The following is a 16,535-nucleotide window of genomic DNA, read 5'->3' as shown; positions in this document are numbered from 1 at the left end:
GCTGCTGGCAGGAACCAACACCTGCATTTCTTGTTCCTCGCTGTGGAAATAATAATATTGTTACGGGAGAAGCGGTGGAAATTTTCCCACAGACGATCATAGTCACTGTGCTACCCTTTGTTCTGAAAAGTGTCTTCTTTGCTTCAAGCTAAAGAAACCCTTGATCAGAAACGTACAGTATTTGAACACCAAAAACTTGTTTCAAGTATTGCAGCACGATAGGGAATTTAACAGCTCCAGGTGAGATAAAATTATGTTTCCTGCTTGCCGTACAATGCCTGTAAGAACAAAAGACGCTAATGTGTGATCAGAGCTTTCGGAGAAGGGGTTTCGAGCAGGACCGTCCGCAGTCTTACTGACTACAAGTATCTGCTATACAATCCTATGAGTTTCTGTGGGGTGTATAATCCTGCGGGTTTCCTTCACTTCTTACGAAAAAGCTCTCGAAATATTTTACAAGGCTTTCCTATTTAGTGATAAGTGGCCAATATACACTTGCCGGTAGCACAGCGCATCTGACCCTTAGAAGAATAATTTTGCAGATAATCCAAAAGTATCAGCAGTCGCGTATGTCAGGCTTCAAATAGAAATGATCTAAATAAATGACTGTTTTTAAAATTGCAGGTTATTAGCTTAAAGGTCATTATAGCGCTTATTAAGTCTGACCTACAGGAGAATCAGGGGATCTTAATCAAACGGGTAAACAGGAACGGGTCCTTTCTCGTATTTCCACAGCGCTGCAAGAGCGGGAGGGCGAACACCGTTTTCTTCCCGAGGCAAGACCAATCCTGGCAATGAAATCAGGATTGCGGGCATCATTCCCTGACACCTTAGAGCAGTGGCCTCATGTCTCGCCGTGGTGGTAGCTTCCCAGCAGCACCCAAGTATAGCGAGACATAAGGTCACAACACACAGCATATAGCAGAGTGTCATCTTATGAATGTGAAGACGTAGACAACCCCAGCTGTTAATAAAATAGCCCGTTACCGGTCCCTGAAGGGTGATAGTCTAGATCATTTCAGAATATAGTAAATCACATTTCAAAACTTGATGCTGATTAATCTCCTAATCTCCACATCTTTGAGAAAAGTGAAAACAACTTCAGATGTTGCCCCTGCAGTGGTGCATCGTGAACGCGCTTCACGCGTGTGCTCAGATGTGACTGTACAGAGTGCACGCGGCCGGCACGGTGATGGCCCGATGGGTCACCAAGTCAAGCAGCGCTCCCATCTGGGCCAGGAGAGCTCCCGACAGGCGGAGAAGATGCTGAGCATGAGCTCTCCTCGTCTACAAACACCAGGCCTATGTGGCCGTGACCTCTTCAGGTGCTCGAAAACAAAACATGGTTGTGTTGTAAATATACCCCGGTTCCTGATGGGCAACGCGAAACTTGTTTTCCCCGACAGCTGGGACAGCGTCGGATTGTGGTCCCTGCTCCAACAAGCCGAGCTGCTGGGGTGGAGTGGGACGAGAGAACTGATGCTCTGCCTTCTTCTCCAATAGCACAGATGGTGCCTCAAGATACCAAAACAAGACATGATTTTGCTCATTGCATTTGCAACGATACCAGCATGCTGGGCTGGGAGTCTTCCTCCTTTCTTATTTCAAGATGGAAACCAAGAGTCTCTGTCATGGATAACTGCTCCTATGGATGGATGTATCTTTGGAGGGTTGGTGGCGGTACGATATTCCAGATGTCACGGCAGTACTTACCAATACGCTTCCACGCCAGAGCTGAGAAATCAATAGCTACGTGGTGATGGAGTTCTCAGCTGAGAATAGTCTGTCTTTTTCTGGGAAGAAATCCAGGCAACATTTGAAATGTTTTTGTGTGTGTGTTCTTTTCCAATAGCACTGTAAAAAAGCTCAGAGCAGTAGGAGAATGAAGTCGGAAGGTGTAGTAGCACAAATCTGCTACACAGCTGCATCAAGCCCGCACAGCTGGGGGTACAGATACACGACAAGTGTTGTGGTCACATCCCTCTACGTTTTCTAAAAATAATAATAATAATAAAAAAAAACCAGCAGCCCCCATCAGTTGTTGCAGTAATTTTTCAGTTCAGTTGAGCTTCAAGTTTTCATCTCCAGCTACAATAAAATTTGCCATGATTTATCAGATTTCCCTCACCCAGTCCAAAAGGCATAAACAAATTACTGTTCCCATCACTACTCACGGGGCTGTCTACAAAGCTACCAGAAAAAAATCAATCTCAATCTTAGCGTAGCACTTTGGTAGTGGCCTGTTTCCATCCCGTTTCATCCCTTTTAGAAGCGGTAGGGACAACATCAGTGATCAAGACCTGATGCTTCAGTGCCGCATGTGGGTCTGCCCCACGTGGAGCCATCTCAGCTCCCTTTGAAGGCACCAGCAGCTCGAGGTCCTGGCTGTCTTAGATGACAAGCTCCTCAGCACTCGTGTGTCTCGCACTTCTCTGGCGCAATGGAGAATAAAAAGGATGTAAAAGCTGCGTGCGATGTAAGAGGACGGACCACAAAGGTGGTTTCCAAGGAAAACCACAGATATCCGCGCAACCACCAACCAGCCAGCGTGCTAGATCATCTCGCCGTGTGTGAATTTTGGGCATTATTATTACATGAAAGATTTTAACTAAAAAGGGAATTCTGTACACTGACAAGAACAACCTTCGTCATCGAACACCGTGGCTGAAGTGGAGCGGAAGGCGATGCGCGGGTGCTCGACCCGGCTTTTCGGCTGCTTAGCACGGGTGAGCTCCCTCACCCGCAGGCCAGCCCGCGCGGAGCCCCCAGACCTCGACCGCGCGGCCGGCAGGGCTCATCCTGCCATTTGATGTTTATGTCAGCCTTCGCTTTAGATTTTACAGCAGATCTGAACTGCTTGCAGCAAACCAGCCTGTAGCTAAATACAAGAGACAGAGTCACGTATTTTATCCATCTTCAAAAACAGAGTGGCTTATGTAATTTTATGTAGCGATGGATTCCGAATCTTTCCGCTCTCCGCCTGATTCCTAATGAATTGCTCTGATTTTTCCATTCGACCGCTGTGCGGGACTGAATTGCTGGTTAGCAGGATGCTCTTAGGGGAATCGTTTATCGTCGCTGGGGCCACCGAACTCTTTGCTCTTCTCCCGGCTGGTGAGATGTTTGGTGGGCCACGCTGCAACTCGGTGCGTCAGGCTACGGTTCGGGCGCACGTGCTTGGGCTGAAGGCAGGCGGGAAAACACAGGTTATCCTCCAGGGTCTCCGTTATTTCTGCATTTTTTTAAAGGGGAGGATGCTCAAGTCATTTAAGTTGGGTTCTCTCAAATCCGCCGAAGGAAGCCCAGCGAGTAACGGCCAAAAACTCGTTCCCCCAGGTCTGGTACCAAGACTAGCACCTCCCGGGGCTGCCGAAAATCGGGGCCTTCGCTCGCCACCCCGCGCGGGAGCTGCCGCTGCCCGAAGCCGCCTCCGCGGCCGGAGGCACGGGCGGGAAAAGCGCTGCGTCCTTGGGTGCTCCTCCTCCTCCTCCTCTTCCTCCTCCTCCTCCTCCTTGCAGGACAACCACGGCCCGGCCTTTCAGAGCCACCCGGTTTATTAAAAACTGCCCTCGGGCTATAAATACTTGGACTATGATCTTTGTATGCAACCATAACGAGACTGGAAGTATGACGGGATAAACACGGCGTAACGCAGCGGGGAACAGTCTCGTAAAGTTTACCCACATCGCTACGGTTAAAATTTAACAGAAGGACTGGAAAGACAATTAAATGCGTTTAGAATGGTTGAAAAACTTCCCTTCGGTGCTTAAAATCACCTGTTGACTGACTTCTGCTGCATACGGATGTTAAATGCTGTACAGTGCATTATGAAGTATATAAATTTTAGTATGAATATATATGAAGCATATAACTTATTTATGAATAACGTACAAATTCATAAAAGCAATAACATCAGAAATATCCTTAAAGTAACACGTAATATAAAAAAAAGATTGACAAAACCATATCATATGAAAGTCCAGTTATCAATCTCAGAAATAAAATGCATTCATTCCAAACGCAGTTTCTGCATTAAGGTTTTCAAACAAGAAATCAGAAAACCTTTCACCCTGAAACCAGTGGAGTACAACAGCACTGCATTGCAAAAGAGACGTTTTCTCTTCCCAAGAAATTCTTTGCTGTGTCTAACTCACAAAACTTCGCGGTCTTGCTGTGCTTAGGGGACAAACCGGCCGAGCTTCGGGAAGAGCTGCAGCTCAGCAGGTCTCTGCAGCAGCGCTGTCAAAACACATTGCCTTCCTGAGCTTAGTTTAAAAAAAAAAAATCTAGGTGCTACAGAAGCACGGCTTCAGTACAACACGGAATAACTGCATTAAATTAATACAAATAAAACCTAGGGGAAATCTCTTTTGCTTTGGCTTAACAACAGGCTATTAATTCAGGATTCAGATTTCACAAGAAAAAAAACCCAGGAAACTGAATAACTAGCTTACTTCAAATTCTAAAACTTGGGTTTCAGTCTTAGCATCAACACAGTGTTTTAGGTTTGAAATCATGTTGTTGCTGTCTCTTGTCTTTGCTTAAGTCAATCTGGCCAGAAGAAAGGCATGTATTACAGTTTATTGCCTCAGGGTTTTTTTTTTCAGTATTGCTACCTTTATATATCCACTTCTTCTTTGAAATGGATCATTATTTAAGGCTTTTCTGTCTCCCTATAGAGTACTTAAGCACATCAACAAACAACACGCATTTCTGGTCTGAGCTGAAGAAGAACTGAAGATCTGAAGCCCCCTTGGCAAAAAGAAATTAAAGATCATTGCACTTTTAAATCAACTGATGCTTGCAGAAGTTAATAGGACATTCTCAAACATAGTTTCAAAAAGAAAGAAAAAAAAGAGGAACCAAAGAATAGGAAATAATATATACCGAAAATACTTGCAAATATACAGAATTTTATAAAGATTTAGAGCCTTTCCTTAGAATATAGCCCACTGATAATAGATAGAACACCCACCCCCCCAAAAAAAAAGCCCAAACCGTCCAGCCTTTTCACAAAAGGCATAAAGAATTTAAGAAAGGACTTGAGTGCAGGCAGTTGCATAGCTGTTTAGCAAGCTTGGAAATTAAAACAGAGAACGAGCATTTTATTAAGCTCTACTGCAACACATTATTATAGGAGCCCGTCGTACGCTGTCAAATACAGACTTAGCAAAAAAAAAAAAAAAGTTTCCAGACCGGTTTCCAGCCGTTCAGGGAAAAAAAAAAGCGAGAAGGGGCCGGAGCATTTGGGATGGGGGCCGGGGCCGGGGCCGGGCGCAGGCAGCCGCGCCGCGAGGGAGGCGCCGGCCGTGGGAACGGGCGTGGGAACGGGCCGGCGCGGAGCCGCCGCTCTCTGCCGGGCTGGTTCCTTCGTAGCTATAGCGACCCTTTTCCTCCCGGCCAAAGTTCGGGCATGGCACGTTTTTACTGCCGCCGCCGCCGCCGCTTCCGGGGATGACTTTGCCTGCGCCCCGAGCCGGTCCCGCACCCGCCGGGAAGGCAGCGAGCGGGCTCCGGCCAGGCAGGACCGGCGAGCAGAAAATTCCCTGAAGCGCTGGGAAAACCGCTCCCCCGCAAAATGCCGTCCCGGCAGAAAACGCTCATGTTCGCCGCCGCCTTTTTCACCAGCGCTTGCTCCTTCGTGCTGGTCTGCGTCGTTCTCGCCACCCGCTCCTGGATCACCAGTGACATTCACCTCTCCGGAGCCAACTTCTCCGTCACGGTCACCCTCACCTACGGGCTCTTCCAAGGCACCTGCGAGCAGACGGTGACGGGGGGCCTGCAGATTTCGGAAAGCTCCTTCCAAGGTAAGCCGTGCCGCGGCTCCTCTTCCCTCTGCGGCTGACCGAGCCGCGCAGAGCACCTCGCTCCTTTAGTCCCTGGCATCCGTAATACCTTCAGTGAAGGCAAGAATAGCTGTAAGCCAATTTGGGAATTTAAGTGGGATAAAAATAAGACAAAAAAAAAAAAAAAAAAAAGCACCTAAATGCCACAACCCTCTTGCCAGTAGTAACTTCTTGTAGCTGGCTGTGATCTTGGCCTGCACCTTTGACCGAGGAAATCATATAAAGTAGGAGCTTTGGGTAAAGCAGGTTTGATTTGCAGAAGCTTTCAGTAAGGAGCAGAAAAACACTCTTGCCATTTTATTAAGGGATTTCAAACCTAATGCAACTTCCATTATTTGAATTTCATTAATTGTTTGATTTTTAGACACCCACTATCAAATGAGCCTTATTTTCACAGAAGGTTTTCTGAGACTATGGAAGGGAAAAGAAAAAACCAGTGTGCTTTAGGTTGATATGGTGCTTATATATGTGCTGGACATAGATATTAGAACAAATAAAGTGCCCCTTTTATTTTCTCCTTTCAGAGGACCCCATTCCATTTTTTTAAGTGATAATACCACACCTCAGCATTTAGTTTGTGTTTTCAAAACTTATGCTTGTGCGTTACTACGCTCATGTCTTTTTTCTGCATTGCACTATGAAGGATGTATTATAGCATACGTATAACATGTATTATAACACAGCTCTGCTCCCCCCCGCCCCCCCCACCGGCAGTTTACAGGCGACTTTATCATCACAACAGTCTGGAAAACTGCCATGAGATTTTGAAACGAAGTATTAGAATATCTTTTCAGAAAACAGCCAGTGGAATCAAACTGGATCTTACTTTTATGGGCAACTAATCTTATTTTTCCTGCATCTGCAGTTCTTGGTGCTTTTCCTCAATGGTAAGATTGTTACGGAAGAAGAATAAAAAGGGCTAAATAATGAACTAAATGCTGGAGAAGGTTATGACAGAGCGTGAAAAATCCTAGTCGTAGAAACAAAGATGTGCGGGGAGAAAAAAAAGCAAAACAGAAATGAGAAAGGATATTTGGGAAATAAAAGCCACCGGTTTCCTGCGGTTGGGTGAAGATTCCCCTCGCTCGGGGCACGCGCAGCCCGGCGGCCGTTAGCGAAAGCGCCCGCGCCGCGCGGGGCCGGAGCAGCCCGGGGGCTGCCGCAGCGCTCGGGGCTTTGCGCCGCTTCCGCGCCGCTTCGTTGCCGCCCCGAGTCCAAAGCAGTAGTGCAGACCCGCGTGTGCGAAAAGGGAGCAAAACCGGTGGGAAGGAGCCTGTTGTCTGGCAAATAACGTGGGAACACCGGAGGGCCCTCCGGAATGTTTTCCTTTTTTGCCAGCTCTTTCCCACCAGAAAGTGGTGTAAATATTTTAGCCGGCCAAGCGGGCGCCCAGGTTAGCGCGACAGCAGAGCCGTACCGCCCAAGCCGCTTCGAGTTATAATCGTGGCAGCGCCGTGAAAAAGCTGAATGCAATTGTGTCCCCCCCCCCCCACCAAAGCAGACAATACTGCACAAAACATATAACGCGAGGCAAAAAAAAGTATCAAAATCGCAGGTTCTGGGATCAGCCCTTCAAACCGGTTAATCTACAGCCAGGCCAGAACAAGCTAAGCAATCCTGCCGTCACGTGGGCTTTAACTGCCTTTAGGGAGAAGCACTCGCAAAGCGCTTGCGGGAGCGGAAGAGCGCCGCTCTTCGCACGGGCTACGTGCACGGCCTTCCTTTTCTTTTTTTTTTTTTTTTTTTTTTTACCAAATTTAGGTCTTTGTGCTTATCATTTACTAAACGTTCCTTCGATTCTGACATATAAACCCTTGAGAGATGAGCAAAACGCGAGAGCTTTAGGAGCTGCTGGCTGCCTTCGCCAGCTGCTGGAAGAAAGGCGCCCTTTAAAGAGAGCCTGAAGTGGATTTGCCCACCTCCCTCGGTTTAAGTTCCTTTAGGCACATATCCAAGGTAAAATGAACGAGTTTTACGCTAGTTCCTAGGCTCTATTCTAGACACAATTCTCAAGTTTTGTATCAAGCATGCATCTATATGTTCTTGAAATAGGAAAAAAAATATTTCACAGAATGGTATTTTTAAATTCAGATAGTCAGACCCTGCTAACACAGTAGGACGTCTTTCGTTTACCCGCATCTTTGAGTAAATGGTTCGCCTGTGCTGTGGCGAAAGCCCGTGTTGCGCTTTCCCCGCTCTAAGCTTTCAGATGACAGCAAGAAGAGCCGCGAACGTCTCTTTGAAACGCGGCGCAAGCTGTCCCTGGCAAGCCTGCCACCGGCGCGGGTGCCCGCTGCGCCTCTCCCCCGTGCGATTTGCCTGGTTGGGTGCGGGCGGAAAAAGGGAGAGAGGAAAGCGTGAAATAAATGCTAAAGAGTAAAGCAAAGGTGATAACTCTCGAGGATCTAGAATGCTTATTAGCCATAGTCTAGGGCTGCTTTTGTTAATGGCAATATGCAAGTTGATTAACAAAAGCCCTTACAGAGACAATAACATGCTATATTGGATACCACACCATTAAAAGAAATTTCCAAGCGTAAAGACAAAAGGTGAGCAAAGGAATACAGTTTCTGCAAGTTTACAGAGCGCGAACCGCCTGATCAAGGTAGCCTCTTTTAACAGACTGCCATTAATGGCCTTGATAGGGTAATAAATCAATACGGCCACTTCGGAGGCCCAGGAGATGAGCAGAATGACCTGGAAAAATTTACAAGTTATTTAATAACTTCGAAATAACTTTCGTCCTGTGACGCAATCGCAGTCGAGTATGGCTCATCGGTGATCCTAGAGCTTGTGAGAGCTGCCGAGTCAGCAGCGCTTGGAAAATAGGACCTCAAGGCTGGTGGCTTGAAGTTGTTCACGCTCAAGCCGGTGAAAGTTTGGGAGATTAAATCTGATTGCACAAGAGTTAAAGACTATTAGAAAGAAAAAGATGATGATACAGGAGAATAAGGGGCGACCTGACAGAGGCAGAAACCTCTGCTTTCATCCCAGCATGTTTGACTTGTTTTATGCTGACCATGGAGGATTATCCGGTTGTGGATTTGTGCAGACTGCATTCAAGCAGATCAGTTATTCTGTATTCTTTTTATCGCACTGACCGCTTTACTTAAAAAAAAAAGCAAAAAACAAAAAAACAAAAAACCTGCTTGTACAAAACCAGCATTTTGTTTAAACCTTTGGAACGAGCTTGCGCTGCTGCTTACAACAGGCGGAGGCTGACAAAATTACTGCCCCGGGTTTTGGATCCATGTCAGAGAGAAACAAATAAGATCAATTAGGGGGTGCAATAGGTGCAGCCCTTCGGCTAATTCTGAAGATGTTCTGAGTGGTAAAATCACGGGAGGCTGCTGGGGAGAAACGGCACAAACCCCTCGCCTTCAAGTGCAGCGTTGTTTCTGGACCCGGGCAATGCCGGCGCTGCTCAGAGCAAGGTCATAGTACAGCTGAGGCTGGGCTCGCTTCCATTTAATTTAGTGGTATCTCCCAAATGGCTGACTTCCCTCTGCCCTAAATTTGCATCTCATTTATATAACACTTCCTCACCTGCCATTTGCTGGAACAGAAGTTAACTTGTACCAGGCTTCTCCATTTCCCAAGAATAATACATAAGACGAGGCAGAAGCTCCCCTCATTTATTTCCAATAGCTGTTCCTTTGGTTAGGAGTGCTTATTTTCTTTTTTATGGGTGTCTCTTATTTTTGCTGCTGTTATTTTTGCCGCTATGATTTCTCCAATTTGTGCACCGACAACTCGGCAGGAATGGCCTCGTACCAAAAGCAGCACAGAAAGGAGCTTTTTCTCGCAGAGGTCTGTCGGTCCCGACGCCTGTTTGAGCGGAGCAGGAGAGCGCTGTCGCCCTACGCGTCACAGGTTAAGGTTAAGGCAGCCACGGGCGCATTGTAGTTCCCCCCCTGCCCTTTTTATTAAACTGAGGGAGAATGATATATTTCAATGCAACTATACTGCAATTACATTTTGAGCATATTGCATCCACGCTTGTGTCTCTTAGTACCAAAAACATAGCAAATTGTTAGAGGGATTCAGGCAAAAACAATAAAACTGATTGCCGTCCTGGTGGGTTTGGCTGTGTGTGCCAAGTATATATGTCAGCCCATGCCTATAGGTGTAGAAACCCCACCGGGCAACACTCTACACGTATACATTGCGGCGCGCCGGCTCAGAAAGGGAAGGTGCCGGGATGCTGGATGTTAAGATTGGTCCAACTTGGTCACATGTGGCCTCCACAGTGGTGTCCAGGCTCCCTCCTTTTAAAAGAGGGAAGGAGGAGCCACATCCACCAATATTTTTTTCCCTGTATGGGAAAAACCCTGGGCGGGTTAATGATTAATGCGGAGCTCCTCTATTCCAGTGGCCGATAAACTGCGAAACGCTGAAACGAAAGCCGTGAACGTGGCGATCATCGCGCTGCTGGTCCTCGCCTTGCTGAGCTCCCTTCTCAGCTCGGGCTTCACGGGCATGAACGCCGTGAGCAATCCCTACCAGACCTTCCTGGGGCCCACCGGCGTCTACACCTGGAATTCCTTCAACGGTGAGTCACGCAGCCTCCAGCCGCCACTGGGGCGGCAGCCCGCTCGGCTCCTGCACGGACGGGCTCGGCGGAGCAGAGCAGGGCGTACGCGTACAGCTGCACGCACCAGCTAACGGGCGCTTTTCCAAACATTTCCCATTCTGCCCCTAAAAGAGGCGATCTTTGGAACAGGCTTCACATGCTCAGATGTGGACGTCTGCATAAGACCAACTAAACCAGACTCCCTTAACAGAGGGAGCAAGGCACGGCTAAGGCCCGACTCATTTCATTCCAGAACAGGAGCCCAAATTAGGACAGATCAAGTCCTAGATGTGGCTCGCTCTCTCCATTGACTGTGCTTAGTTATAGACGTTTGAGTGAAAGAGGATGAACCTCACGCGGGATCTCCTGACCGCTGGTCACCCTGGGCTCGCTCGCTATCGACCATCTGCCTGCCACACGCAGGAATATGATGTTCTCCCGGATTCCCAGATTAAGAAATAAATGTTTATAAAAGGGAAACATTTGGAAAAGTAGCCTGCTTTCGGCTGGTTTTGGTTTTTAAAGCCATGTCTGCTGGGATATCTGAGAACTGCCTTTTAAGCACTGGTAAAACTGTATTCCTCACTTTAAGTGAAGCCATCAGTCGGTAAGAGCTGGGATTCGCTGGCAGCAAAAATGGAAGTGAAAAAGCCCCAGCAGCTGTAAAATCACTTAATGCGTGATGCTGCACATCAAGAAGAGCAGAATAAGCTGACAAACTACAGAATTAAAACAGAACAGAAAAATGTATGTGTTGGATGTGACCACAGGGCAAATTTTAAGCTTTCTAAGAATCTACATCACTATGCAAAATACTACCATTTTGTGGTATTTGTTGCCTTCTGGTCCTGGGTTACCTACGTACCACATCTGGCCTTTAAGATCTAATCTACAGGATGGATGCTTAGACCCACTTCCTTGTGTCTGAAAACATGCACTGAGCGCTCATGCTCAACTTCTCTCGAGAGGATTGCGCGTCCCTCTAGTGCTGGGTTTGCACTCAGGACATTTGCTTTAGAGACACCTGATTGCCGAGTGTTTCAGAACTGGCACCTGGTCCTTCAGAAGCATGAAGCTGCTCGCCTGCAGCACCCAGGGCTTGCTTCACCTTGAAGCCACCTCCGAAGCCAGCCCACGTGAGACGGGACCCTCCCTCCAGGCTGGTCCTGGAGGCCTCCAACCCGGGTCTAGGGGGAAGGGAAACCCAACCCACAACCTCTGAACGGGAAAGAGAGGACCAAATACTTGCAAAACAAAGCATTAGCGAGACAGTAGACCCCACACGTTGACCGAGTATTACAGTTTCTTTTTACAACCCCGTAAGTGCTCTGACCTGGAAGTTTGTTTAACCAGGGGCATGCTTGCTTGGAAAAATTATGCGTCATTTGGTGTGTGGCTGTATCTTGAAGGTTCTTGACTTTCGCACCAGAAGGCTGGCATGCCACAGTGTCCTCCTTGCAAAAACCTGCGGCTGCTTCAGGGGGAATGGTTGTAGGACGGTATACCTGGGGGGAAGGAAGAGAAATGTTTTCATCAGTGTACAACGATTATACCTCTGTCAGCCCGATGAAAACTCATAAAAAGCATTATTTAGCTAAATCTCAAAGTAACAGGACTCCGCATACATTCAGCAGGCTGTGGGGAATAGATACGGATCTAAAAGGACTTCTCATTTTTGACTGATCGGAGTCATTGAAGAGTTCAGGTTGGACCTCAGGTCTCTAGTGCAGCCTCCTGCTCAGAGCAGGGTCAGCACTCAGCTCAGACCGGGTTGCTCAGGGTTTTATGCCCCTGCATACACCACGAATTTGGACTCATGTCAGATAGCCATCCTGCAAGTCACCTAAGGGGAGAACATATTATACACATCAGCACCAAGTTCAGCAACAAAAAAAGTTACATTGAGTAGCCTTATCTAAGAAAAGTCATTGAGAATCCACTAATTTTGGCAGGACACAGAAGTAGCTACCTATGTCACAACGTACGCCAGATACCGTTAGATGGGACAAAATACATTCTTTAAATACATTCTTATTTTGTTAACAGAAAATGGCAGATTCATCTCCGTTCTAGTCCAGGCATTCCAACTGATTCGGATAGAATACTTTTACTTACAGGTAGCTACATAAATAATACTACAATTCCACCTTTAACATTTGTATTTGTATTTTCTAGGAATCTTCACACTTCTTGTCCTGATACTTTTTGCAGTGAACATAGAAAGCAACGGCCTCTCTATAGAATTGGCTGAGGTGTGTTATGCTATTCCAACGACATATACTAATTCGAAAAACAATTATGGATATTCATACTGGATCATGCTGCTTATCATTTTCTTGAACATTTCTACTATCATCATCATATATTTCTATGACCACGCAAGGTATTATAAGAAGAAAGAGCAGGAAAGACCCATTGAAAACGCACCAAAAGATGTCATTCTGTTTTAAGGATATTGATTTCCCCGTTGAAAAGAGTGTGCAACAGAAAAAGATTATTTAATGTGGACAATCACGGCCGATCATTTACGTTCAGATTGAAGCTACGTGTATAATTTAATTAACGAGATAGCCTATTGTGTCTTCAGAGCAGACTGATTTTCTTTATAACGTTGGGTATTAGTGTAATGTTTATAAATTTCCATTGATACTTGCGGCACCTGAACGCATCAGAACAGAAACGATCCTACGTCTGCACCATTCGGGAGGAACGAACTTCATGCACCTTCTGGTTTTCCGGTGAATCCCGAGAAGGGGAGCGCGACTGGAGCGAAGACCCCAACTTCCCGGCAGAGGGGACAAGCCTGAGGGGCACTCGTAGCCTCCGCAGAGCGGCAGCGGGAGGACTCGGGACGAGCTCCTCTCCGTTCACCATTGCTGCCTCTTTGAACGTGGGTGGAAGCAAATCCAGCGCTGCTCCTTGCCCCCGCGGCGCTGGCTCCCGTCTCTCGTTTTCTGGGTTTTCTGGACTGCCCTGGCTTGCGACAGGGGTGCACCAACACGGGCATCGTACGAAGGCGTTTCTGCCTTACCCCTTGGATCCAGCTGTGCAGACCAAAGACACTGTTTTGCTTGTATATGTAATTTGGGATCGGAAGGGACAAAAATAGTGCAAATGCCAGAAATCCTGGACATGATGAGAAATGGTCCTGGAGGTATCGGTGCTTCCTTTTGTCCCGCAATTCTCCCTGCTCTCGCTCCCCCTGATGCTTAGGGGTCCTCTCCTGCAGGTCCCCACCACACTGCCTAGGTGACAGCATGCGGGACTGCAGGTTCCCTTTGCCCGGCAGGAGCACGAGCATGTGAGCAACCTCGCCATGGCCAGCTTCCCACCCAGCCTCACCACGGCAGCACGACCGGCCTTTTCCCCCCGCATCGCTGCCTTGGAGCTGTCTTGCACGGCTCCAACCGCAGACCGGGCTCCTCTAGCAGCCAGAGGATGGGAAACGGCCTGCGCAAGGCAGAAAAGAGCCCGCTATCAGCATGTGCAGTTCTTAATTGGTAGCAACATTAGCAAAATCCCGTTCCAGGCTGTTTGTAGGCTCTTGATGAGCGCGATTAGCAGGACTGTAAAGCTGCACCTTGAGCAGGCGTGGCGGCCCTCCGCTCTCCTGCGAGCTACCTTGGGGCGTCGCACAAAAGCGATGAGTTCCCTCCCGGTTACACCCAGGGAGAACGGGCGGGTGAGCGTGACCTTGCACTGGGCGAGGAACCAGGCCGTGGCGTGAAGGCGTGCTCAGGACACGTGCCCCGGCAGGAGCAGATTCCCAGCGCAGGGTGGCCAGCGTCCTCTTCTGCTTCTTACCGCTGCAGCTGGAAGAGCGAGTTTTGGTCGGGCGGTTTTCCTTTACGGTATCGTTTTCACCATCGTGCTTGATACCTGTTCGATGATGCAGGAGGTACTCGGGAAATGAAAGAGCAGCTAAGACGGAGGAATGAGAAGATCTGAAAAGTGACTTCTCGCCATTTATGTCAAAAAAAATAAAGCTTCGGGACTGAGGTGCCCAATACTTTGTGCAGCTGTACTCTATCAAAGGAGTCTAAGCGGGGAGGTTTTTTACATCCTGCTTAAAAATTTGGCTAAAAGTGTGACAAGTGCAGAGCAGGGAAAAAAATAAAAGAGGGCCTCTACGTTTTGAGGGGCAGGAGGGTCAATAAAATAAGAGACGTTATCTGCTCTCCGCTTGTGACAAGAACCATGCTGGTAACTGCTTTTCGCTGCTGTAAACATTTCAGTTAGAGCGTCGGATATTTTGCACCCGCAAGCTCAGCTGGCGCAAAGCCAAACGTTTCGCCAGCTTTGCTTTGGCTGCGGAAAGTTTTCGCACGGTTTCAGCGCGCATCTGTCGCTGCCGCGCTAAGCCAACGTCCGTCACTCCACGCGATTGCGCTCGCATCGGGCACTGGCCAGGGGGGAACGAAGCCCTTGCGAGGGGGTAACATCAGAGGAGCCGTGGCCCCGGGAAATCAGCGGTTTTCCCTTTCCCGAATCGCCGGCTGAGTAGGAGGGGACGTGCATCCGAGTTAAAGCCCGCTTCTCCCGGGGAAGGGGCAGAGGGGGGGAAGGAAGGACGTGACATAAGCCGGCTTTTTCGGATGCCGAAAGGGAACTGGTTTGGCTCTTGCCAGCCTTTGCGATGAATGAAGCTGTGTTCAGCGCGCTCATCCTCTTAATGAGCACAAATCCTGGCAGCTCACCCGTAGGTAAAAAAAGGGGGAAAAAATAAAAATAAAGCTTGCACGGTCAGCTTGGTGCACTCTTGGAAGAAAAACCAAGCTCCCACGTGACCTAAAAGCAGGGTAATTGCACCCGCTCGTCGCTCGCCAGCGGCGCTTTTCGCCCCGGGCTGCGGCTGCTGGGGCCGAGGGAGGGAGCCACAGAGACGCTGATTAAAGGCAGCTTCATCTCCGAAAGCACAGAGGATCCTCTGTGCCTGGGAAACCGGCGCTTACCTTAAGCGTTAACAGCAGCTGAAAACATTCAGCAGCGCGCAGGCCGCAAACCTCGGAGCGTGCAAACGCGGTCGCGTTCGATACGGGCATATCTAGCCGGCAGCACGGCTAGTTAACGGTGCGAGCGCAGGGAAACGAAGCCGCGCAGCCTCGCTGCCGGCCGCAGGCGGAGAGCCGGGGTCAATAAAGCCAGTGCCTGTCCCCAGGAGCCGGTCTGCCAAAGGATTATCCCGCTCGCGCTATTTAAAAAATCCCTGCTCGGAGGAAAATTGCCAGAATTGGCAATCGATGCGCTAAATCGAGCACAGTAGCACCAGCACCGTGCCGGTTTTTATTAGCAAAATATGGGAGAATAAAAAATAAGCCGGAGAATTAAAAGTAAGGGTTAGGCTTGCAAGCGCAGCGGCTGTAGGCGCTGCTTTGCCAGCGGGGCGGTGGGTGCCGGGCGGGCTGCGTCGCACGAGGCCCGGGCCGGTCTGCGTGCGAGCTGCAGACAGCGCTGACCTAAGCGTTTTATTTTCATGATTAACTGCGTGCTACCCACTTTTCCGTAGTCGCTACCGGAGCGACCTTACCTTCTACGGCGCGAACGTCTTCCCTTCGCAGGGGTCCCAGCTGACACGCGTGCCCGCCGTCCCACCTGCGGTGCATAAAGCAAAGTTACCCGTTTTGTCACCGGGCAAGAAAAAAAGTCAGATACCATCTAAACTGGAAAATCAGGCTTAGTGATAGTGAAACGTATCGCTCGACAGCTCCTCCCTTCCCCTCCGTGACTCAGCTTTTGAAACATTTGCTTTAAAGCCATGACACATGTCACAAGGTCACAGCGGAAATGCTGGCGCCGGAGGAGTACGACTGCCCATCCCACATGGAGAAAGCCCTGCAGGCAAAAATACAAACGTGCCTTAGGCAGCAATGGAAACGTTGCACGGTGCCCCGGTTTTGGGACGGTTCCAAGCTGGCCAATGCATCCCTGCAGCTCCCGCGTTGGAAAGCGGGCAGCATCGCCTGGCGTGCTCCGGGTGTCAGCGGCAAACAGCTCTATGGCTGAGATGCCTCACTTGGCTTGATATTAGTCTGGAAAAACATCCTAGAGAAGCTCTCGCTTGGAAAACTTTGCTGCGAGGATAGGAAAAAAAAAAAAAAGAAATCTTTTAGCCTGTC

General features: G+C 48.6%; 1 protein-coding gene across 1 annotated transcript; it reads left to right on the top strand.

Annotated features, from left to right (window-relative positions):
- Window positions 1–5,454: 5,454 nt before the first annotated feature.
- CLRN3 (clarin 3) lies at window positions 5,455–14,581 on the top strand. Its single transcript, XM_067299570.1, has 3 exons — window positions 5,455–5,807; window positions 10,219–10,398; window positions 12,595–14,581. The coding sequence occupies exons 1-3, from the start codon at window positions 5,579–5,581 to the stop codon at window positions 12,867–12,869; spliced, it is 684 nt and encodes a 227-aa protein (XP_067155671.1). The 5' UTR covers window positions 5,455–5,578; the 3' UTR covers window positions 12,870–14,581.
- The last annotated feature ends 1,954 nt before the right edge of the window (window positions 14,582–16,535 follow it).

This window comes from Apteryx mantelli, chromosome 7 (genome assembly GCF_036417845.1).
Source record: "Apteryx mantelli isolate bAptMan1 chromosome 7, bAptMan1.hap1, whole genome shotgun sequence".
In the NCBI taxonomy this organism is placed as follows: Eukaryota; Metazoa; Chordata; class Aves; order Apterygiformes; family Apterygidae; genus Apteryx; species Apteryx mantelli.
The sequence above is the reverse complement of the archived record's forward strand: the minus strand, read 5'-3'. Positions and strand labels throughout refer to the sequence as shown.

Excerpts from the sequence above, each read along its gene's own strand:
- CLRN3 (XM_067299570.1), top strand. The coding sequence starts at position 5,579 with ATGCCGTCCCGGCAGAAAACGCTCATGTTCGCCGCCGCCTTTTTCACC. Across the intron at positions 5,808-10,218 it reads TTCGGAAAGCTCCTTCCAAG|TGGCCGATAAACTGCGAAAC; the intron begins GTAAGCCGTGCC and ends CCTCTATTCCAG. Across the intron at positions 10,399-12,594 it reads CACCTGGAATTCCTTCAACG|GAATCTTCACACTTCTTGTC; the intron begins GTGAGTCACGCA and ends TGTATTTTCTAG.